The following is a 23,395-nucleotide window of genomic DNA, read 5'->3' as shown; positions in this document are numbered from 1 at the left end:
GCCGGTATACAGAGCAGACCACATGAAAGGAGACAGGCCCAGCCACCCCGCCGCCTACATGATTTTGTTGTTGAGGCCCAAACTGAACGCAGACCTGTCACATCCTCTGATGACCTTCACAAGCACTGTTTCTATCTGGTTGTAGACAGACTTCTGACTGAAATGAAAAGACAGTTCTAATTGAGACTGGGGGTGTTCAGACTGGAGTCTCAGCATTGAGTCCCAAACACAAGTTCTTCCTAGACAAGAATTGTCTTTGGCCAATGGCCCAATACTATGGAGTGACTGAAGTGAACCTGACTGCAGAGCTACATCAGGTTCGGCATCTGCTGGAAACAAAAGCAAGGACAGACAGTGAATGACACAGTGGAATTTCTAGCTCTAATGAGACCCTACCGCAATGCATTTATAGATTTATACAAACTAATCCTCATATCACTGACTCTGCCTGTGACATCTGCCTCATGCAAACGGAGTTTCTCTTGCCTCAGACGCCTCAAAAACTACCTAAGGAATAGCAGCGGCAATGCTCGGAACAGCAACTTGGCCCTGTTGGCCATAAACAGCCGGAGGACCAAAGCATTTGACATCCAGAAAATCATTGATGCTTTCGCCACCAATCTCAACAGACGGATTGTGCTTCTCTGAAAACATCAATGGTGAGTGCAGTTGATTTTTTTTTTAAATTTGGGCCAAGACTAATGCTGATTATTATTATTATTTTGTGGTGGATACCCCATAGTCCTTATGTTTCCTGCAAATCCTAAAATATTACATTTACTGCTATTAAGCTGACTGGTTTTGCTTAGACTTCCAAGTGGCGATTCTGTTGATTTTTGTTTTAAATTCAGTGGCCGAATTAATTGAGGTATTGCATGGTCAGAGTACAATTTGTCCAACTCCTGGTAAAGCCTTGCATCTGTTGTTTGCCTGATTTGACTTTAATAATGGTGTATCTTTTGGCATTTTATGTCAATGTAATGCAAATAGCAGTGGACATTGTGGGTTAGTGTTGTGTTTTTCAGTTGAAAAGCACGCATTTGATGCTGATTGCGGGATTGGTGCGTGATTCTCGTTGTGCGCTGTGGGTCGGATGCTCTGTTGGTTTGTTTGTTTATGCTCTGTGTAGACCGGGTTGTCTCCGATGCTGTTGACACTGTCACAGTTCACTTCTATATTATATTTATCAATTGCTGTTGCCTGTGAATCAACAGAGGCATTTATAGTAGGCACGTAATGCTTGAAACTGACTTTGAAACGCCACGCGTCTGGCCTTGCGAATACATATTACCATACAGTACATCCTTCAGCACCATCACTGAATAATTCAGCCCCACTGTAGCATCAGCAAGAACAAATCTCTGATTTTTCTCCTCCTCCTACCAAATAGTGAATTTCAGATTATGACTTCTCACTGTACAAAAAGATTTTCACCAGTTCCCTAACACTTTAGTCAGTGTCAGACCTTCTACAAAGGAAACAGCTTTGTATTCTGACTATCCAAATTTCTATAACTTTGAGTATCTCTTGTAAATTATCTGTTAACCACATTTGGATGCTCAGGAAAGAACACTTTTAAATGCTTTAGTCTACCTGTCTCTCCAAAGATGCTAATCTCCAGGACCATTAACCTTTTAACCTTTTAAAAGGTTAAAACCTTTTAACCTTCTAACCTTTTCTGCACTTTCTCCACATTCTTCCCTTAGAATAATGGTTATAAATGGTCACAATATTCTGGTTTAGGCAAAGCAGCATTTCGCAGTGGATTAACATAAATCCCCTGATTTGTACTCTGCCGTTTAGTTTAAAATAAAGCCCAGAATCCCATTAGTTTTCAAAAAGTCTTGTTGTCCACTCAAGACTTGATGTGCACATTGCTTGTTGGGGGCCATTGCTGACTCTGGCATCTATATTCACAATGCATGGAGATTATTGTGAAATATTTCATTTGATCTCAGAATGTGGATGTCACAAGCCTACTTCACTGCCACTGACTGCCTACTTCTTGGTGCTCTAGACTAGGGAAGCAATAGGAGTCATCACATTGATGGGCCCGGAGTCACATTTAGGTCAGATTGAGCAAGGACACCAGATAGTGGAAATAAAAACAGAAAGTGCAGGAAATATTCAGCACATCATGCAGCAACTGTTCAAAGAAAAACTGTTAAAAGTTTCAGGTTTGGGACTCCCCATCCTTTCTCCTCCTGTTCAGGATGCCCATTGCTGCTGGCAATAGCATTTGATTCCATTGTACTAGAACATACAACATAGAACAGAAGTTTACAGCACATTTCAGGCCCTTCGACCCACAGTGTTGTACCAACCATGTAACCTACTCTAGAAATTGCCTAGAATTTCCCTAGCGCATAGCTCTCTATTTTTCTGTATTAGTTACTTTCTGAATTTCAACTAAGGGGCTATATTTGAGTTGTTAAGAACAGCTTAGCCAATTACGATGACGGGTCTTGGACCTGAAATGATAACTGTTTCTCTTCCCACAGATGCTGTCTGATCTGACATTCAGAAGATGGTAGATTTCCTTCCCCAAATAACATCATTGAATGGGGTGGGCAGATAGTATTTGAGATTTTGTTAAATAAATTTCCAATGTAATCAATTAATTGTAAATTCCTCACTTGCCTTGGTGGGTTTTGAACTACGTTTCAATGGTCCAGAACTTACTGGCTGCCCGTCTAGTAGCCCAACCACTACACGACCATACTTCATGTCAAGTCAGCTGCTAACAATAGCGATGACTTTACAGGTCGATCTGTTAACATTATAGTTTACGTTAGGATATCTGAAACTAACACTTCAGCCCCATGGAAAACACCAATGATAACACATAACCCACTATATCATGTCCTCTCCAAGCCAGACCCTCAGACTCTGTAGGATACAATATGGTTTTACTGACCACTGATGAACTGTCTTTTCTATTTTCTTTTAATTTTTTAGCCAGGCGTTTTTTCTTCTTGTGAAGGGGCTTCGACTCCAGAATCATTTCTTCAAGTTCAAATGTAGGGTCACAATTTAGCTGTCCTTTCTGCAGACAAAGAAGAATAATTATGTCAGGTAAAGTCAGACTGCGATAAAATGAGACCATTAAAGCCCAAGCCTGTGTTTTACCATGGGTTTCACTTCCACTGTAAACATTTGACTTGTGCTGGAACACTTGCTACCTGATCAAAACATTATAGCAATATACAGAATTATATAGAATGGACAACAGAGAAAACAGCTAACCAACCCAACTGCTCCATGCTGGTGTTGGTGTTAAACTTTCCACCATCCCTGACTGAAACAAGTTTGCAAGATAATTAAACACATCTTCTGACTTACAAGAAGTGACTATTCACAATCTTGGTGTGGACACAATGATGGATATTTGCTTCTCGATCACTGAGATTGCTACTTCGATATCTATCGAATCATTCAACTCTGCCCCTCTCTTAACTTATCTGCAGCTGAAACACTCACCGTAGTCTTGTCCATTCCAATGCCCCTTTATCTATTCTCTGTGAACAAAGAATATGAGCTCGGTCAGGACTCTACTGCTCATGCTCACACTCAGCACTGCTGGAGCTCAAAGAAGTTAGCATTAGTAAAGACTAATACTAATTTAGTTAGACAGATGGAAGAGCATTAATCCTTGTGATGCATATGAAGGAGGAGCTACAGAGATAGTGAATGAATAAGATGCCATCTCCCAAAATTCCATTGATTCTAAAATAGTTCCCAGATTGGAAGTTTGCAAATGTAACCCTGCTATTTAAGAAAGGAAGTACAGAGAAAATGGGTTAGTTTGATGTCAGTGGTACAAGAAATTAATAAAATGAGAAATTCTGCAGATGCTGGAAATCCAAAGCAACACACACAAAATGCTGGAAGAGCTCAGTAGGTCAGGCAGAATCTGTCGAAATTTCAGGCCGAACCCCTTCTTTGGGGCTGGAAGGAAGGGGGTCGACAGAATAAAATGGTGGGAGGAGGAGAAGGAGGATAGCTAGAAAGTGATAGGTGAAGCCAGGTGGGTAGGAAAGATAAACGGCTGGACAGGGAGGAATTGGATAGGGTAGGAAAGTTGTCCATAGGAGAAAGGGAAGGAGGGTGGACCCAGGGGGAGGGGATAGGCAGGTGAGAAGTGGGGAGAGGGAGGGAAATTTTTATCAGAAGGAAAATTTGATATTTATGCTATCAGGTTCAGGCAATGGAGACTGAAATAAGTTGTTATTCCTGAGGGTGGCCTCATCATAGCACAAGAGGACCAACATGTTGAAAAGGGAATGGGAATCGGAATTAAAACGTTTGGCCCACAAGAAGTTTTGCTTTGGGTGTATGGAGCAGAGGTGCTTGAGGAAGCAGCCCCCAATTTACGATGGGTCTCGCCCACGTTTGCGAGTTTGATGGTAAGGTCTGTATTGGTGCAGAGAGAGTGGTGGGCAGTGCAGAGTGAGTAAGACTCAAGGAGAAGGGAGGAGCGCCAAAGTCGAGGCAGTTGATGTCTCATCGGCAAATAGAGATGAAAAGGTCCAGATCGGGCAGACAGTCCAAGAAGAAGAGAAGGCTCGGAATCCCGAGAAGGGGTCATCAGTGTGGGGTGTGGAATTCTTGTCAAAGAAGTGGACTTGGAGATAGGGACGATGAAAGAAGAGCTCAACATCATGGTGGGCACAGAACTCACTGTGGTGCAGGCGGAATGGAACAAGGACAAGGCCCTTGCTGAGGACAGAAGGCTCCACCTTAGATAGGAGAAGGTCAGAGGGAAGGAGAAGACACGGCGGGCATTAGAGCTGGGATCAGAGGGGTAAGAGGAGAGAGGAGTGTTGGGGTGTTCAGGAAGAAGGAGGCTCTGATGACCGAAGAGGTGACAGTGGAGCCTGAGAGATTTGGGGTTGGAGAATGAGTGATGGGAGCCCTGGGGCCCAGTGGCGGTAAGGAAAGTCTCAGCTTGTGGGTGCAGGCAGCCAAGGTCGTGGCTGCAGCCAGAACTAGAGGTTGCACAATTTACAGTCTGAAGGCATCCGGGGTTATAGGAACCGGTATTAGTGGTGGTGGAATCCAAGGTCTGGATCCGCTCGGGGTCACTGGAACCAGGGCTGGCAACAATTGTGTCACCGGTCCAGAGATGTTCAGGGCCATTGGAGTCAGCAAGATCACGGTCTCAGGGAATCTGATCAAATTGAGGTCTGAGCGGATAACTATTATTATTTCCTTTTCATAAATCTACTATACATTATTTTCAAAGTGCCCTGTTACCACTTCTCATCTTTAGGCTGCTGTTCAAATACAATCTATAGTTGGAAGAAGTTTTATGATCCAATTAGCATTGATGCATCCCATGGACATCACAATTTTCCATTTTCTAAGCTATGTAAAACTAGAATGAATCCCAAGGGGAAGTGCAGAATTAACTTTGACGTACCAGCTCAGCTGTCCTGATGGGTAAAAGTGCAGCCTTTAAGTCAAAGACCATAACATCCCAGCAGAAGTTTTCAGTCCATGCTGGGTAACAAATTTATAGCCTAATTTTTGCCATGCCTTACCCAAGCAAGTGCTTGGAGTATGTGGCTAAAGTCACAAGGACCAGAATGCCCAAGTTCTCAGCCTATGTTGAGTTAGAGTTAGGAGGGAATTGGGCACCATAACTGTTCCATCAAATGAGAAGGAAATGTGGGAGTATTACTGTTTATGGTCTCTAATCTAAGTGCCCAAATTAGGAGTTTCTTGTGATCAAAAAACTTGGCTTGTATTGAACAAATTCTTTGCCGAGTGCAAAAAGCATCAAAGATACTTATTGAAAAATGTAACAGAAAGATGGCAGGAAGTTACCAACCACCTGTCCGGGAAAATGATACGGTACAGCATATGAAATAGCCCTTCTGCCCATGATGTTGAGCTAAGCTGATTAAATTAGTAATTAAACACCCAACTAAACTAATCTCTTTTGCCTACACAATCACAATATTCCTCAATTATCTGCAAAGTCATGTATTTTGGGGATTTCATGATATAGCAAAGATGTTCATGTAGAAGTGGGTAATTAAGACCAGTTGTTGTATATTTTGGGAAGTGACACGTAAGTTTATTCTTTCTGACAGATGAATTGCCTATCAATTAAAGACCAAAAGAGATAAGATAGGGATCAAACAACGTGGCTGTCAGCTCCTGTGATACAGAGGTGAGTGCTAAAGGACTCTGTGGACAACACTTACACTGGGAATGAATCCTGCTGTGAGCTTCTTCGCCAGGACAGCACCCCATTCTACATCTGCCAAATAAGGAGACTGCTGTATATTGGCCAGGCTGGAAAAGCGTTGGGTCGAGCTGACTGCAATCAACTGAAATGTAATCAATAGAAATTATTAATAGGAAGAAGAAAATCCAGCTGAGACCATCGGGTATCCAATTCCAACTTGCCTCCATCACACGCCATTTTTCTGATTTATAATCTGTGCATAGCATAGAGAACCTCACCTCCAGTGAGTTTCTCCACCAACCCTTCCAGGTCCTTTTTCACTCCCTCTATTTCTGTCTTCTTTCCCATTCCCCCCGCCCCCCCAACCCAAATCCAGCTCCCGCAACTTATTTTTGTACATTATTCACATATTTCACACACTAACTCTCCCTCCACCATTACCCACCCCATCTGCTTTTGGTTCTATCTGACATTCATCTCTCCCCTAATGGTTCTATTACCACTTCTGTTACTTATCAGATTCCACAATAGGTAATCTTTGTGTTCCTGCTTATCACACTCCAGTAACTGTCTCCTCCTTCATCCTTCCATCCCACAATCTCACTTCATTTGTCTTCATCTGTCATCCACCTGACTCTGTCTCTCCCTCTCCCATACTTGGCTTCATCTGCCTGTCATTCTTCAGCCGTCCTCAGTTCACCAGTCACCTATTGGCCTCTGTCTCATCACTCCCCACCTCCTCTTTATACAGGCCATCTCCCTTCTCCTCTCTCAGGGTAAAGATCTAAAACATCAACAAATCCTTTCCCTTACAGATGTTGCTCAACCCACTGAGTTCTTCCAGCAGACTCCAGATTCCAGCATCTGCAGTCTCCTGTGTCAGCTATTACTTACAAATACTCGTTTTTCCTTACAAACATCCACTCTGGATGAGAGTGGTTGCTCCACTTTGCTCTAGTTGAGTGAGCAATACTGTTATTTGATGATGAGCATGGAACGCATGATCTCGAGGGTCTGTTTCTGTGCTGTGTGACTTTTTGACTACACAACAACAGTGGCACATAGCCATCAGATCAGATACTGACATTGACAATAGGCTGGACAGGGTGATATTCACATGGGATGGCTGCCCACAGAGGATGGCTGAGGAGTAAGTACAATGAAGTGCAAACCACTCCGTTGTTTCTACCTATCACCTCCCCGCCTTTGTCAGTAATTCCACCCTTCTCTTCCCATCTATTTCCAAATGCCCATCAACCCCTTCTCACCTGGATCTGCCTATCAGCTCCTGTCTAACCCTCCCCACTCACCTCTTTATACTGGCTGTTTCATCTTTATACTCTCAGCCCTGATGCAGAGTCCCAACCAGAAATGACGACTGTCCTTTTGTACTGTGATTGATGCTGTGATGGTCAGTGAAAGAATGAAGACAAGGTGTAGGGTTGCTGTCGCTCCCTGGAATGCACATAGAAAACTCCAAAAAACCAAGGCTTCTCCACACTTTTTATTAATGTGGCATGTCTAAATATCTATCTCCCACTAAAAATGAAGTGTGGAGATTATAAACTCAGGAGATTCTGCAGATGCTGGAAATCCAGAATAATGCATACAATACTGGAGGAACTCAGAAGATCAGGCAGCATCTGTGGAGAGGAATAAACAGTCAAAATTTTGGGCCGTGACCCTTCTTCAGGACTAGTGTGGAGATTTATTCTTCAGCTGGTTATTTTGTTTTACTTTCTCCTTGTTTATGTCTCGTTTTATCTCTTAATTCACCATTATATTCTCTTTATTTCTCTCTAGTGCCTGAACTGACATTCATTAAATATTCCAACTGGCACACACTCAGTAACGAATCCTCACCAGCTTGAATAAAGAGATCTGCAAGTGCTCTCTCTCTTCACACAGGTGCTCGAGCTCCTGCACTTGACACTGAACTTTGTGGATGAGACACTCCAACAGAAAAGCTCTAGTGACCTAGCTTCAATTCTTCTCTTGAATGCTGTCTCTGTGGAGCTTGCATGCTCTTCCTGTAACTGCACGGGTTTCCTCCAGGTGCCCTTTTCAACAACATCCCAAAGGTATGCAGATTGGTAGGTTAACTGGCTACTGGTAGGTAGGAGAACCAGGATTTGGAAGCAATTGATGTGGGAAAAATGGGAGCAGTGTAGATGTGTGCTTGATGGTTAGTGCTGATGTGGTGAACCAAAGGACTTGCTTCCACACCTATCCAATAATTACTGTTATTAATTAACTGACACCAGCCAGTTCGGATTGGCAACATCTCCTCCACGATTTCCATCAGCACAGGTGCGCTACAAGGCTTAGACCTCTGCTCTACTCGCTTTACACTTATGATTTGAGGATAAGCACAGCTCCAATGCCATATTCAAATTTGTTGATGATATCACTATTTTAGGCTGAATCAAAGGCGGTGACGTATCAGCATTGAGGAGGAAGAATGAAAATCTGGATGAGTGGTGCACAACTGTCACTCAGTGTCAGCAAGACCAAGGAGCTGATTATTGACTTTAGGTGAAGAAAACCAGAGGTCCATGACCCAGTCCTCATTGGAGAATCAGAGCTGGAGACGGTTAGCAATGTAAATTCCTCAGTGTTATTATTTTGGAGGACCTGTCCCAGTTCCAGCACATAAGATTTGGCATGACATGTAAGACTTTGACAAACTTCTATAGATGTGCAGTGAAGAGTATAATGACTGGCTGCATCACAGACTGGAATGGAATCACCAATGCCCTTGAATGGAAAATCCTACAAAAAGCAGTGGATACGGCCCAGTCCATCATGAGTAAAGCCCTCCCAACCATTGAGTACATTTACATGGACCATTGCTACAGGAAAGTAGCATCCATCATCAGTGACCCCCACCACCCAGGACTTGTAGGTACAGGAGCCTCAGGACTCACAGCACAGGATCAGGAACCCCTCGGCTATCAGGCTCTTGAACCAAAGGCGATAACTTCACTCAGCTTCCCCTGCCCCATCATTGAAATGCTCCTAAAACCAATGGACTCACTTTCAAGGACTTTTCATCCCACGTTCTCAATATTTATTCATTATTTTAAAATTATTATTATTTATTTATTTTTGCATTTACACAATTTGTTGTCCTTTGCACACTGGTCGAACACCCAAGTTGGTGAGGTCTTTTATTGAATCTCTAATGGTTATTATTCTATTAAAGAGTATTCTCACAAGAAAATGAATCTCAGGGTTGTATATGGTGACATATACGTATTTTGATAACAAATTTACTCTGAACTTTGAACTTTGTTTGTCACCAACTGAAAAATATTGAACGAAATTTTGTAATGAACTCAAACTCAATAAACAAGGCAATGCTCTTAAATCTGCCAGAATTCAGTCTTCCTATTTAGATGAATGATAAGGAGCACATTTCAACAAATTAAATGGGGAATAAATTTTCTTTCCAAATAACTTTGCATTGTGATTTTTTTTCTCAACCACTTTTCCATGCTCCTTCATTATTATTTAATACACAGTTTGTCTAGATTCTACTTAATTCAACATAAAGGCATAATTTGAGGTTGTACTCACTAACATTAAAAATGCAGAGAAATACTGCAATTTGAGAAAGAACTTCTGGAATTCCTACAGTTAACATACATGGGTCAGGAACATGTTGGCCGTCCATTCATCCCAACAAAAAGGGCAGAAATCTCATCTACAACTTTCAGACTTCTGAGTTTATACTTGCAAAGCCCCCAGGGTTTCAGGAACTAAAACAAATCTGTTGAATGCTGCTTCAAATTGAAAATTGTACAAGCAGTAAGAACTAATAATTTTGAATATTTTTTGGAGATAAAAATGTTAGTAATGGTTGATGGTCAAAATTATACCCTGACGTACTAAGGAGTCTACACTTTCCAAATACCATGGAAAGATGCCATTCACCAGGATTGAGCAAGAAAGTGGGAGTATGGCAGAGCAGGGTAATTGAGGAAGTAGGAGGTTATCTTGAAAATATATCCAGTCAGATGTCTTCTTACCTTCTGAAGCAATGACACCAATCCACCAGACCAGGAAGAGGGATAGTTTATGCTGACAGATTTGAACATTTGAAGGGCTTCATTAACAGAGGTGCTGGAACGGATTTCATATGGTCTCTGTGAAGAGACATAAACATACGTAGTATTAAGTATCAGAGGTAAATATCTATTAAAACGTTATTTCCATTGTTTAGCTGTCAATATTACAAACAAAAGTCATTATATTTTAAACATCTCAATTGTATAATCAAACTGATAAAAATAAAGGGAAAATACTGATAGTGGAATTACATAAGGATTATCATTTGGCTATAGTAACAAAGGCTTCACTACTTCTGTCAAATTAGTATGGCTAAATGAGTTAATGTAACATGGGATTAGTTTAATGAACTATTCACACTTGAGTTTGATTCCACATCAGCGCCTATCAGGACTTATTTGCAGAGCCGGAGATCACGGAGTGAGTTAGAGACAGATTCTCGTGGACTTTACAGGCCAGTTTTAAAAAGTAAGTGGGGCCTGTCTGGACGTCTGCAGAGCGGGAGATTGCTTGGGTAATTGGTAACTTAGCAAGGGCCAATAAAAAGAAGTAGGGTATAAACAGAGTGGCCATTGTGGGAGTGGGCAATGTTAGAGTGGTCAGACTTAGCTCAAAAGGCTTGGTGAGAACAGTTATGGGCTAGAACTCAGGTTTGAGATTTTAGAGGTATAACAAATGTAGGCAGGATTGTAGTTCATGCAGTAGAATGCTCTTCCTGTGAGATGTGGAACTTCAGGGTACCTGAAGATCTCCTTGATAAATGCATCTGCAGGAGGTGCATCCAATTGCAGCTCTTGATTGACAAGCTCAAGGAACTAGAGCTGGAGTTGGATGTGCTCAGGACCATTGAGGATACTGAAAAACTCACAGATGAGACTTTTACTGAGGTGGCCACACCTAGAGTGCAGGTTTGAGACCGTAGATGGGTGACCACCAGGAGAGGTAAGGGAAGTAAGCAGTCAGTGCAGGGTTCCCCTGTGACCATTACCCTCAGCAACATTACCCTCATCCATACCCCTTTGGATACTGCTGGTGGGGGCTAACCTATCAGGGCACAGCAACACAGTGGTCATCTCTAGGGTTCAGAACAGAAGAGTAAAGCAAGGCAGAGCAATAGTGATGGGAGACTCGATAGCTAGGGGGGTGGTTCTGTGTCTGCAAAAAAGAATCAAGGATGTTATGTTGCCTCCCACATGCTGGTGCTCAGGATGTCTCTGAGTGGCTGCAGTAGATTCTCAAGATGGAGACACCAATGACATGGGTAGGAAGGGGGAAGAGGTCCCGCACAGTGAGTTAGGGAAGAGGCTGAAGAACAGGACTTTCAAGGCAGTAATCTCTGGATTACTCCCAGTACCACTCGCTTGTCAGGGCAGTAATAGGATGACAGTACAGATGAATGAGTGGCTGAGAAAGTAGTGCAGGGGCAGGGTTTCAGAATTTCTGGATAATTGGAATCTTTTCTGGGGAAGGTATAACCTGTACAAAAAGGACAGGTCCCACTTGAACCAGGGGGGACCAACATCCCTGCAGGCAGGTTCGTTCGAGATATTGGGAAGGGTTTAAACTAATTTGGCAAGACGATGGGAACCAGAGTGAAAAGGCTGAGGATGGGGTAGTTGGAGTACAAGTCGATGCATTGTGAGGAAGGACAGGCGAATGATAGAGCAAAATTATAGTAAGTGGGTTTAGTTGAAGTGTAACATGGGGTAAAATTGAAAAGGGTGACAAATTCAGGATGAAGGTGTTATAGTTGAATGCACACAGTATACAGAATAAGGTAGATCATCTTGTAGTGCATTTAGAGATTGGCAGATAAGGAGATGTAGGCATCACTGAGTCATGGCTTAAAGAAGATCATAGTTCGGAGCTTACTATCTGAGAATGCACATTGTATCAGAAAGGCAGACAGGGAAGCAAAGGGGTTGTGATGGCTCTGTTGGTAAAAAATTAAATCAAATCCTTAGAAAGAAGTGACATAGGATCCTTGTGGGTACAGTTACAAAACTGCAAGGGTAAAAAATTCTAATGGGAGTTATATACATGCCTCCAAACTGTAGCCAGGATGTGGGATATAAATTACAATAAGAGATAGAAAAAGCATGCCAAAAGGGCAATGTTATAATAATCACGGGGGATTTCAATATGCAGGTAGATTGGGAAAATCAGGTTGATGCTGGATCCCAAAAGAGGGAACTTGTAGAATGCCTACCATGGTTTTATAGAGCAGCTTGGGGTTGAGCCCATGAGGGGAAGTGCAATTCTGGATTGGGTGTTGTTTAACGAACCAGATTTATTGAGGAAGCTTAAGACAAAGGAACCCTTAAGAGGTATTTATCACTATATGATAGAATTTAGCCTGCAGTTTGAGAAGGAGAAGACAAAGTTAGATGTACAAAATCAGTATTACAGTGGAGTAAAGGAAATTACAAAGGCATGAGAGAGGAGCTGGCCAACGTTAATTGCAAGGAGACACTAGTAGGGATTGCAGCAGAACAGTAATGGCTGGAGTTTCTGGGGACAGACTTATCCCAAAGATGAAAAATTATTCTAAAGAGAGGATGAAGCCAGCGTGGCTGATCAGAGAAGTCACAGACAGCATAAAAGCAAAATAGAAGGCATATAATATAGCAGAAATTTGTGGAAAATTAGTGGATTGGGAAGCTTTTAAAAAGAAATATAAGGGAATTAAAAAGCCATAAAGAGAGAAAAGATGAAACCTGAAGGTAAGCTATCGTATTCAGCTATTCTGGCTGACTAGTAGTGACTAGTGGTGTTCCACAGCAGTCGGTTTTGGGACCAAGAAACACACAAAAGCTGGAGGAACTCAGCAGGCCAGGTAGCATCTATGGAAAGGAGTACAGTCAACTCTTGGCCCGAAATGTCAATTGTACTCTTTTCCATAGATGCTGCCTGGCCTGCTGAGTTCCTCCAGCATTTTGTGTGTGTTGCTTGGATTTCCAGTTTCTGCAGAGTTTCTCTTGTTCAGTGTTGGGACCACTTCTTTTCACATGATCTGTCATTGATTTGGATGATGGTATTAATGACTTTGTGGCCAAATCTGCAGATGATACGAAGACAGGTGGAAGGACAGGTAATGTTGAGGTATCAGAGAGTCTGCAGAAGGACTTAAGACAGCTTGAGAGATTTTGCAAAGAAATGTCAGATGGAATACAGTGTCTGGTCATGCACTTTGGTAGAAGGAAGGAAAATATAGACTGCTTTCTCAATAGAATCATCAGAATCAGAATCAGGTTTTTTATCACTGGCATGTGACGTGAAATTTGTTAATTTAGCAGCAGCAGTTCAATGCAGTACATAATCTAGCAGAGAGAAAAAAAATAATAAATAAACAAGTAAATTAATTACAGCATACGTATATTGAATAGATTTTTAAAAACGTGCAAAAACAGAAATTCTGTATATTAAAAAAAGTGAGGTAGTGTTCAAAGCTTCAATGTCCATTTAGGAATCGGATGGCAGAGGGGAAGAAGCTGTTCCTGAATCGCTGTGTGTATGCCTTCAGGCTTCTGTACCTCCTACCAGTGAGAAAAGGGCATGCCCTGGGTGCTGGAGGTCCTTAAGAAAGTAAATTCAAAACTCAGAGGTGCAAATAGGCTTGGGAGTCTTTTTGCAGGTTGAATTGGTGGTGAGGAAGGCAAATGCAATGTTAGCATTTATTTGGAGAGGACTAGAATATAAGAACAAGGATGTAATGCTGAGGCTTTATAAGGCATTGATCAGGTGTTTTCTTTGTTTTCTTGCAGGCATACTCAGTAAATCCAAGAACCACAATAGAAAGACTGCACCCAACGAAGTGTGTAACCAATATGCAAAAGAAAACAAACTTTGCAAGTACAAAAGAAAAAAGAAATAATAATAATAATGATAAATAACTAAGCAACAAATATCAAGAATATGAGAGGAAGAGTCCTTGAAAGTGAGATCATAGGCTGTGGGAACTGTTCAGTGGCGGGGAAAGTGAACTTGAGTGAAGTTATCCCCACTGCTTCAAGAGCCTGATGGTTGACGGGTAGTAACTGTTCCTGAACCTGGTGGTGAGAGTCCTGAGGCTCCTGTACCTTCTTCCTGATGGTAGCAGCGAGAAGAGAGCATGACCTGGGTAGTGGGGGTCCCTGATGATGGAGGCTGCTTTCATGTGACAGCACTCCATGTAGATGTGCTCAGCGGTTGGGAGGGCTTTACCTGTGATGGACTCAGCCATATCCACGATATTTAGTAGGATTTTCCATTCAACAGGCTTGGTCTTTCCATACAGACTGTGATAAGGGGCCAAGGCACCTTATTTATGAAAGGATGTGTTGGCATTGGACAGGTCCTGGAGGAGGTTCATGAGAATAATTCAGGGAGTGAGAGGTAGCATTTGATGGCTCTGGGTTTGAACTCGATGGAGTTTAGAAGAATGGGGAGAGATCTCACTGAAACCTATTCAATACTGAATGACCTAAATAGAGTGGATGTGGAGAGGATGTTTCCTATCATGGTTGAGTGTAGAACCAGAGGGTACAGCCTCAAAGTAGAAGGGCATGACTTTAGAACAGAAGTGAGGATGAATTTCTTTAGCCAGAGGGTGGTGAATCTGTTGGATGGCTGTAGAGGCCAAATCATTGATTATCTTTATCGTGGAGGTTGATAGGTTCTTGATTAGTCAAGGTATCAAAGGTTGTGGAGACAAGGCAAGAGGATGGGGTTGAGAGGGATAATATGTTGGCATGATGGAATACCAGAACAGACCAAATGGGTTGAGTAGCCTAATTCTACTTTTATGTCATAGTTTTATGGTCTTATATAGCATGGAAAGAAGACCCCTTGGTCCAACATCCATGTTGACCATGTTGCCCAAATGAGTTAGCCCCCATTTGTCTGTTTCTGGCCCATATCCCTCTAAATCATTCCTATCTATGTACTAGTGTGTCCTTGTTCTACTAATTTGACAGTTAATTCCATATATGCATAGATCTCCATGTGAAAACTTTGCCCCTCTCACTTCTAAAATGTTCCCTTCCGACTCTAAACCTATGGCCTCTAGTTCTGGGCTCCCCTGCCCTGGGGACAAGAGTGGCTATTCAACATAGCTACACCTCTTATGATTTTATATCTCTATGAGGTCACCCCTATTATCCAGAGAAAAGAATTTCTATCCTAACTAGCCTCTCCTGATCATCCAAACCATCAGTCCTGGTAATGTCCTTGTAAATTTTAGAGATTGCCAACATCCTTGTTTATGTAAGCTGTCCTGATAGCTGAGTAGGTTCACTCAGAGCAGGGGTGGGGAACGTGATTTGGTCCATTTCTTATCTGGCACTCGGCTAACTGATGCAGACACCAGTGGGTTTGCCTAGCGTGGCAAGTCTCATAGTCACATCTTGTAATGAGTAAAGGCACTACAGTGCAACAGTTGGTATGATGTCAAACAAAGTAAGAAAACAGTGTATTGGAAAAGGCAAAGGGAGAGTGAAATTAGCAACAAGATGATCTTTAACCAGTGATTCATTGTGTAAAGAAGGTAGGGAGGGCATTGAGTGCAGTCAATAAGAACAAACCAGTTCAGCATACTTGTCCTTTGAGGAGCTCATAGGCAGTAATTCCAAGAGACCACCAATCCACAGCAAAGTGATAGCCAGTACATCCATTTACAAATGGGTGAAATATTTCAGGAGCTAGGGGGAATAAAAAATAGATACAATAAATAAGATTGTTGAATGTAGTCAATACTCCACATTCAGTAGTGATTGTGGAAGCAGTGCTCCTTCCCAGGTTAAAACACAGTCCTGTTTCTGAGAACTGTCTGTAAAGAGTTTGCAAGTTTTCCCCTTGGCTGCGTAGGTTTCCTCCAGATGCTCCGGTTTCCTCCCACAGTCCAAAAACGTACTGGTTGGCAGGTTAATTGGTCGTTGTAAATTGTCCCATGATTAGGCTAGGGTTAAATTGGGGGGATTACTTGGTGGTGTGGCTCAAAGTGATGGAAGGGCCTATTCTGCCTTTTATCTCAATTAATGAATAAAAACTGTTCATAACATAAACAATTTGGAAATGTAACACTGAGTTGTAATTTTAAATAAAAAACATAGGCTAACCCAGGGTAATATGTAGTTAAACCAGAGCATTTAACTCAACCATTTTGATCATGCTGCAAACCAAGCTCCCCATTGCAGAAGATACATGCAGCCTCGCAGTGGCCGGCAAATCCATCCTACTGGTCTCCCAAATGACGGTTTGGATGTGCAGACTGTATATTGTTGGAAAATCTGGCTATATATGGATGTGCATGCGTGTCCCTGTAAACTATGGTCCTCAGATCCTTTAAATAAGAGCCATGTTTATTCATAGTAAACTGTACATCACATGAGAAGTTAAAATTCACCCCATCCTGCCTACTCCACTATTCAATGAGATCACAGCTGATCTTTAAACTCGGTGAGACAAAGCATGTCGAAGTACTCCAGAACTGCTCCTTACATAAAGTAAATAAATTGACACAGGTTATATTCATTATTTTTACCTTTTTAAGAACTTTCTTACTTATTTTAATTTTACGGGAGTGTCACATACTTCGTAACCCTTGGAAGGGCATGAACTCAGGCTGGTGACCTCTGACCGGTGGATATGGTCCTTGCTTGCCTTCGCTCGGGTGGTCCCCATTGCTGCCTGTGATGCGTTCACGGCCTGTGAGTTCATATCTGGGAGGATTTGTATACATATCTACCATGTTCTTTTTTGAGTAGACTGTTCTAAACGAGGCTTCGGTGAAAACAGACAGTGGCAAGGCATGTACGTTCCTTATTTCTTATTTTTTATTTAATTCTTGAGAGGATAAGGGGTATGTCTACAGGGCCAGTGTTCTGCTCTGGATGTCAGATATGGGATTTCTGGGAGACTTCCAGCCTCCTCGATGACACATCTGCACCAGGTGCACCGATTTGCAGCTCTTTAGAGACCATGTTAGGGAACTGGAGCTGCAGCTTGATGACCTTCGGCTCATTAGGGGAAGAGAGGAGGTGAGAGACAGGAGCTACAGGGAGATAGTCACCCGAAGGCTACAGCAGACAGATAAATGGGTGACTGTCAGGAGAGGGAAGGGAGAACATTAGATAGTGGAGAGCACTCCTGTGGTCGCCCCCCCAACAATTAATCCATTCTTAGTACTGTTGGGGGGGGGTGCGGGGTGCAGCAGTAATAGGGGACTCTATAGTCAGAGGGACAGATGGTGTTTCTATGGATGCGAAATAGAAATACGGATGGTAGTTTGCCTTCCAGGTGCCAGGGTCCATGAGGTTTCTGAAAAGGGAGGGTGAGCAGCCAGAGGTCGTGGTGCATATTGGTACCAACGACATAGGTAGAAAAATGGAGGAGGACCAGACAACAGAATACAGGGAGTTAGGAAGGAAGCTGAGAAACAGGACGTCAGGGGTAATAATCTTGGTATTGCTGCCTGTGCCACGTGACAGGGAGGATAGGAATAGAATGAGGTGGCAGATAAATGTGTGGCTGAAGAATTGGAGCAGAGGGCAAGCATTCAGATTTCTGGATAACTGGGACCTCTTTTGGGGCAGGTGTGACCTGTACAAAAGGGACAGGTTGCTTTTGAATCTGAAGGGGACCAATATTCTTGTGGGCAGGTTTATTAGAGCTGTTGGGAGCGGTTTAAACTAACATGGCAGGGGGATGGGAACCAGCATGATAGAGCTGAGGATGAACCAGCAGGTTTACACGTAGATGATCGGTGTAACATGATGTAACGAAGAACAAGCCAATGATTGGGTACAAATGCAGACAGAGCAAAGAGTTAAATTGTACCAAAGAGACAAAATTCAAAAGGGCTAAGAATGAAGGAGTGAAGGTGCTGTATTTAAATATACAGAACGTTCAGAATAAGGTGGATGAACTTGTGGCACAATTACAGATTAGTTGGTATGATGTTGTGGGCATCACTGAATCATGGCTGAAAGAAGGTCATAGTTGGGAGCTTAACATCAAAGGATATACTCTGTAACAAAAGGACAAGCAGGAAGGCATAGGCAGTGGTGAGGCTCTGTTGGTAAGAGATGGAATTACATCTTTAGAAAGGGTAACAAAACTATTATAGAAATCACATATAGGCCTCCATATAGTAGCCAAGATGTGGAGTTGAGATTGCAGTTTGTTGGAAAAAGCATGTAATAACAGTAATGTCACAATTGTAATGGGCAACTTCAATATGCAAGGAGATTGGGAAAAACATGTTGGTGTTGGATTGCAAGAGAGGGAATTTGTTGAATGCCTATGAGATGGCTTTTTAGAGCAGCTTGTGCTTGAGCCTATTAGGGGAAAGGCTATCTTAGATTGGCTGTTGTGTAATAACCCAGATCTTATAAGGAAGCTTAATGTAAAAGAACACTTAGGAGTCAGTGATCATTATGATTGAATTCATACTGCAATTTGAGAGGGGGAAGCATAAGTCACATGTATCAGTATTGCAATGGAATAAAGGGAATTACAGAGGCATGAGAGAGGAGCTTGTCCAGGTGGATTGGAGGTGGATACTGGCAGGGTTTATGACAGAGCAGAGGTGGCTGAAGTTTCTGGGAATAGTTCACAAAGCACAGGATAGATATGTCCCACAGAGGAAGAAGTCCTCAAAAGGCAGGGGCAGGCAACCGTGGCTGACAAGGGAAGTTAAGGACTAAATAAAAGCCAAGGAAAGGGCAAACAAGGTAGCTAATGTGATTCCGAATTTGGATAATTGGGAAGCTTATAAAATCCAACAAAAGGCAACTAAAAAAGCTATAAGAAGGGAAAAGATGAAATATGAGGGCAAACTAGCCAATAATATAAAGCAGGATACCAGAAGTATTTTCAGGTATATAAAGAATAAAAGGGAGGTGACAGTTGATATTGGACCACTGGAAAATGATACTGGTGAAGTAGTAATGGGAGACAAAGAAATGGCAGATGATCTTAATGGGTACTTTGCATCTATCTTCACTGTGAAAGACACTAACAGTGTGCCAGTGGTCTGTGAGTGTCAGGGAGCAGGAGTGAGTGCCATTGCTATTACAAAGGAAAAAGTGCAAGGTAAACTCAAAGATGTGCCTCAGGGATCTGTACTGGGTCCAATGTTGTTTGTCATATACACTAATGATCTGGATGATGGGGTGGTAAATTGGATGAGTAAGTATGCAGCTGATACTAAGATAGGTGGAGTTGTGGATAATGAAGTAGGTTTTCAAAGCTTGCAGAGAGATTTAGGCCGGTTAGAAGAGTGGGCTGAAAGATGGCAGATGGAGTTTAATGCTGATAAATGTGAGGTGTTACATTTTGGTAGGACTAATCAAAATAGGACATACATGGTAAATGGTAGGGCATTGAAGAATGCAGTAGAACAGAGGGATCTAGGAATAATGGTGCATAGTTCCCTGAAGGTGGAATCTCATGTGGATAGGGTGGTGAAGAAAGCTTTTGGCATGCTGGCCTTTATAAATCAGAGCATTAAGTATAGGAGTTGGGATGTAATGTTGAAATTGTACAAGACATTGGTGAGGCCAAATTTGGAGTATTATGTACAGTTTTGGTCACCAAATTATAGGAAAGATGTCAACAAAATAGAGAGAGTACAGAGAAGATTTATGAGAATGTTATCTGGGTTTCATCATCTAAGTTACAGAGAAAGGTTGAACAAGTTGGGTCTTTATTCTTTGGAACGTAGAAGGTTGAGGGGGGACTTGATAGAGGTGTTTAAAATTATGAGGGGGATAGATAGAGTTGACGTGGATAGGCTTTTTCTATTGAGAATGGGGGAGATTCAAACAAGAGGACATGAGTTGAGAGTTAAAGGACAAAAGTTTAGGGGTAACATGAGGGGGAACTTCTTTATTCAGAGAGTGGTAACTGTGTGGAACGAGCTTCCAGCAGAAGTGGTTGAGGCAGGTTCGATGTTGTCATTTAAATTTAAATTGGACAACTATATGGATAGGAAAGGAATGGAGGGTTATGGGCTGAGTGCAGGTCGGTGGGACTAGGTGAGAGTAAGGGTTCAGCACAGACTAGAAGGGCCAAGATGGCCTGTTTCCGTGTTGTAATTGTTGTATGGTTATATGGTCTTAAGGTAGTTAAGTCGGCTGGACCAGATAGACTACATCCCAGAGTCCTGAGAAAGGTTGCTAAAGAGATAATGGATGCATTGGTCATGATCTTTCAAGAATCACTTGGTTCTGGCATGGTCCCACAGGATTGGAAAATTGCAAATGTCACTGCACTCTTTAAAAAGAGAGGAAGGCAAAAGAAATGAAATTATAAGCCAGTTAGCCTCACCTCAGTGGTTGGGAAAGTATTGCAATCTATTATTAAGGATGAGGTTTTGGGGTACTTGGAGACTAATAATTAAATAAGTCAAAGTCAGCATGGTTTCTGTAAAGGGAAGTCTTACCTGAGAAACCTGTTAGAGTTCTTCAAGGAAGTAACAATCAGGTTGGACAAAGGAGAGGCAGTGAATGTCATTTACTTGGATTTTCAGAAGGCATTTGATAAGGTGCCACACATGAGGGTGCTTAACAAGATAAATTCCTATGGCAGTACAGGAAAGATACTGGCATGGATAGGGGAATGGCTGACAGGCAGGAGGCAGCAAGTGAGAATAAAGAGGGCCTTTTCGGGTTGGCTGCCGGTGACTAGTGGTGTTCCTCAGGGGTCAGTATTGGGACCGTTAATTTTCACATTGTTTTAGACAATGGAATTGACGGCTTTCTGGCCGTGTTTGCAGGTAATACAGAGATAGTTGGACGGGTAGGTAATGCTGAGGAAGCAATGCGATTACAGCAGGACTTAGGCAAATTGGAAGAATGGGCAAGAAAAGTGGCAGATGGAATACAGAGTTGGGAAATGCATTTTGGTAAAAGGAACAATAGTGCAAGCTATTATCTAAATGGGAAGAAGGTTCAAACATCAGAGGTGCAAAGGGACTTGGGAGTCCTCATGCAAGACTCCCAGCAGATTAACTTGCAGGTTGTGTCTGTGGTAAAGAACGCAAATGCAAACGCTGGCATTTATTTCAAGGGGAATAGAATATAAAAGCAAGGAGATAATGCTGAGGTTTTATAAGAGACTGGTCAGGCTGCACTTGGAGTATTGTCAACAGTTTTGGGCTACGTAACTCAGAAAGAATGTACTGCCATTGGGGAGAGTCCAGGGGAGGTGCATGAGGATGATTCCAGGAATGAAGGGGTTAACATATGAGGAGCATTTGGCATCTTTGTGCCTGTACTCACTGGAATTTAGAAGAGTGCAGGTGAATTTCATTGAAACCTACTGAATGTTTAAAGAACTAGACAGTGTGGATGTGGAGAGGATGGTTCCTTTGGTGGGGGTATCCAGAACTAAAGAGCACAGAAATCTACAGCATTACAGGCCCTTCGGCTCACAATGTTCTGCCGACCATGTAACCTACTCCAGAAACTCCCTAGAATTACCCTACCGCATAGCTCTTGATTTTTCTAAGCTCTATGTACCTATCTAAGAGTCTCTTAAAAGATCTTATAGTATCCGCCTCTACCACCATTGCTGGCAGTGCATTCAATGCACCCACCACTCTCTATGTGAAAAGCTTACCTCTGACATCCCCCTTGTACCTATTTCCAAGCACCTTAAAACTATGCCCCCTTGTGTTAGCCATTTCAGCCCTGGGAAGAAGCCTCTGGCTATTCACTTGATCAATGCCTCTCATCATCTTATACACCTCTATAAGGTCACCTCTCATCCTCCATCACTCCAAGTAGAAAAGGCCAAGTTCACTCAACCTAATCGCATAATGTACGCTCTCCGATCCAGGCAACAGCCTTGTAAACCTCCTCTGCACTCTTCCTATAGTATCCACATCCTTCTGTAGTGAAGTGGCCAGAACTGAATGCAGTACTCCAAGTGGGGTCTAACTAAGGTCTTATATAGCTTTAACATTACCTCAGAGCTCTTGAGCTCAATCCCACAGTTGATAAAGGCCATCACACTGTACACCTTTTAAAAACACTGTCAACCTGCATAGCAACTTCAAGTGTCCTATGGACACAGACCCCAAGATCTCACTGATCCTCCACACTGCCAAGAGTCTTACTATTAATATTATATTCTATCTTCAAGTTTGACCTACTGAAATGAACCACTTCACACTTCTCTGGGTTGAACTCCATCTGCCACTTCTCAGCCCAGTTCTGCATCCTCTCACTGTCCTCCTGTAGCCTCTGACAACCCTCCAGACTATCCACAACACCCCCAACCTTTGTGTTATCAGCAAACTTACTAACCCACCCTCATACTTCCTCATTCAGGCATTTATAAAAATCACAAAGAGGAGGGGTTCCAGAACAGATCCCTGTGGAACACCACTGGTCACCATACTCCATATAGGATACAAACTGTCTTTAATCCCATTTGCCTTCTGTTGGCAAGCTAGCTCTGGATCCGCAAAGCAAGGTCTCCTTGGATCCCATGCCTCCTTACTTTCTGAATGAGCCCGGCATGGGGAACTTTATCAAATGCCTTACCAAAATCCATGTACTCTACACCCAATGCTCTACCTTCATCAATATGTTTTATTACAGCCTCAAAGGATTCAATTTGGTAAGGCATGACCTGCCCTTGACAAAGCCGTGCTGACTATCCCTAATCAGATTTTCTCTCTCCAAATGCTCATAAAACCATAAATTCTGGTTAAAGTAGTGTCATACTTGAAGGTACCTAAAAAAGTCATTATGTTCTCGGCCATGTTTGTCCTGCAGGGATTGAAAACTTCGTAATGCACTTTTATGTGTGAATGAGTGGTAGGTTGTCAGACCTTACTTTATCCATAGTTCAAATCTTTTATCTCCTCTGCTGGGAAAGAATTTGGTATCATAAGCACACCACCTGAAAAGTTTTAACATGTTGTAGATTCCACATGAATTAGCCACCTTCTGCCATACTTTTAGTGTGAGATTTATCCAGCTGTTCTTAATATTTTCCAATTGGGCCATTAATCCTTTGTCCGCAATTGAGACCTGTAGAGGAAAACTGTCAATAAATCCAAATTCTATTTTCTTAGGTCTAAAAAGTCATTTCTCTTAATTAATCTGTACTCTCTGTACATTCGCGTCTGAATACTTG

The 23,395-nt window shown here is 42.3% G+C and overlaps 1 protein-coding gene across 4 annotated transcripts in view; it reads right to left on the bottom strand.

Annotated features, from left to right (window-relative positions):
- The window catches only part of LOC134348977 (serine/threonine-protein kinase 32A-like), a 343,099-nt gene that overhangs the window by 66,278 nt on the left and 253,426 nt on the right, over positions 1-23,395 (bottom strand). For all 4 annotated transcript variants that reach the window (XR_010018548.1, XM_063052790.1, XM_063052792.1 and 1 more), the window contains 4 exons: positions 15,842-15,945; positions 10,228-10,344; positions 6,213-6,338; positions 2,918-3,046 (listed from right to left, as the gene is read on the bottom strand). Coding sequence is in view for 3 of the 4 variants with exons in the window: in XM_063052790.1 (XP_062908860.1) it covers positions 2,918-3,046; positions 6,213-6,338; positions 10,228-10,344; positions 15,842-15,945 (476 nt within the window). In the remaining variant the exon portion in view is untranslated. The remainder of the gene's footprint in view (positions 1-2,917; positions 3,047-6,212; positions 6,339-10,227; positions 10,345-15,841; positions 15,946-23,395) is intronic.

This window comes from Mobula hypostoma, chromosome 7 (genome assembly GCF_963921235.1).
Source record: "Mobula hypostoma chromosome 7, sMobHyp1.1, whole genome shotgun sequence".
Classification (NCBI taxonomy): domain Eukaryota; kingdom Metazoa; phylum Chordata; class Chondrichthyes; order Myliobatiformes; family Myliobatidae; genus Mobula; species Mobula hypostoma.
This window is presented reverse-complemented; position numbering and strand designations above follow the sequence as displayed.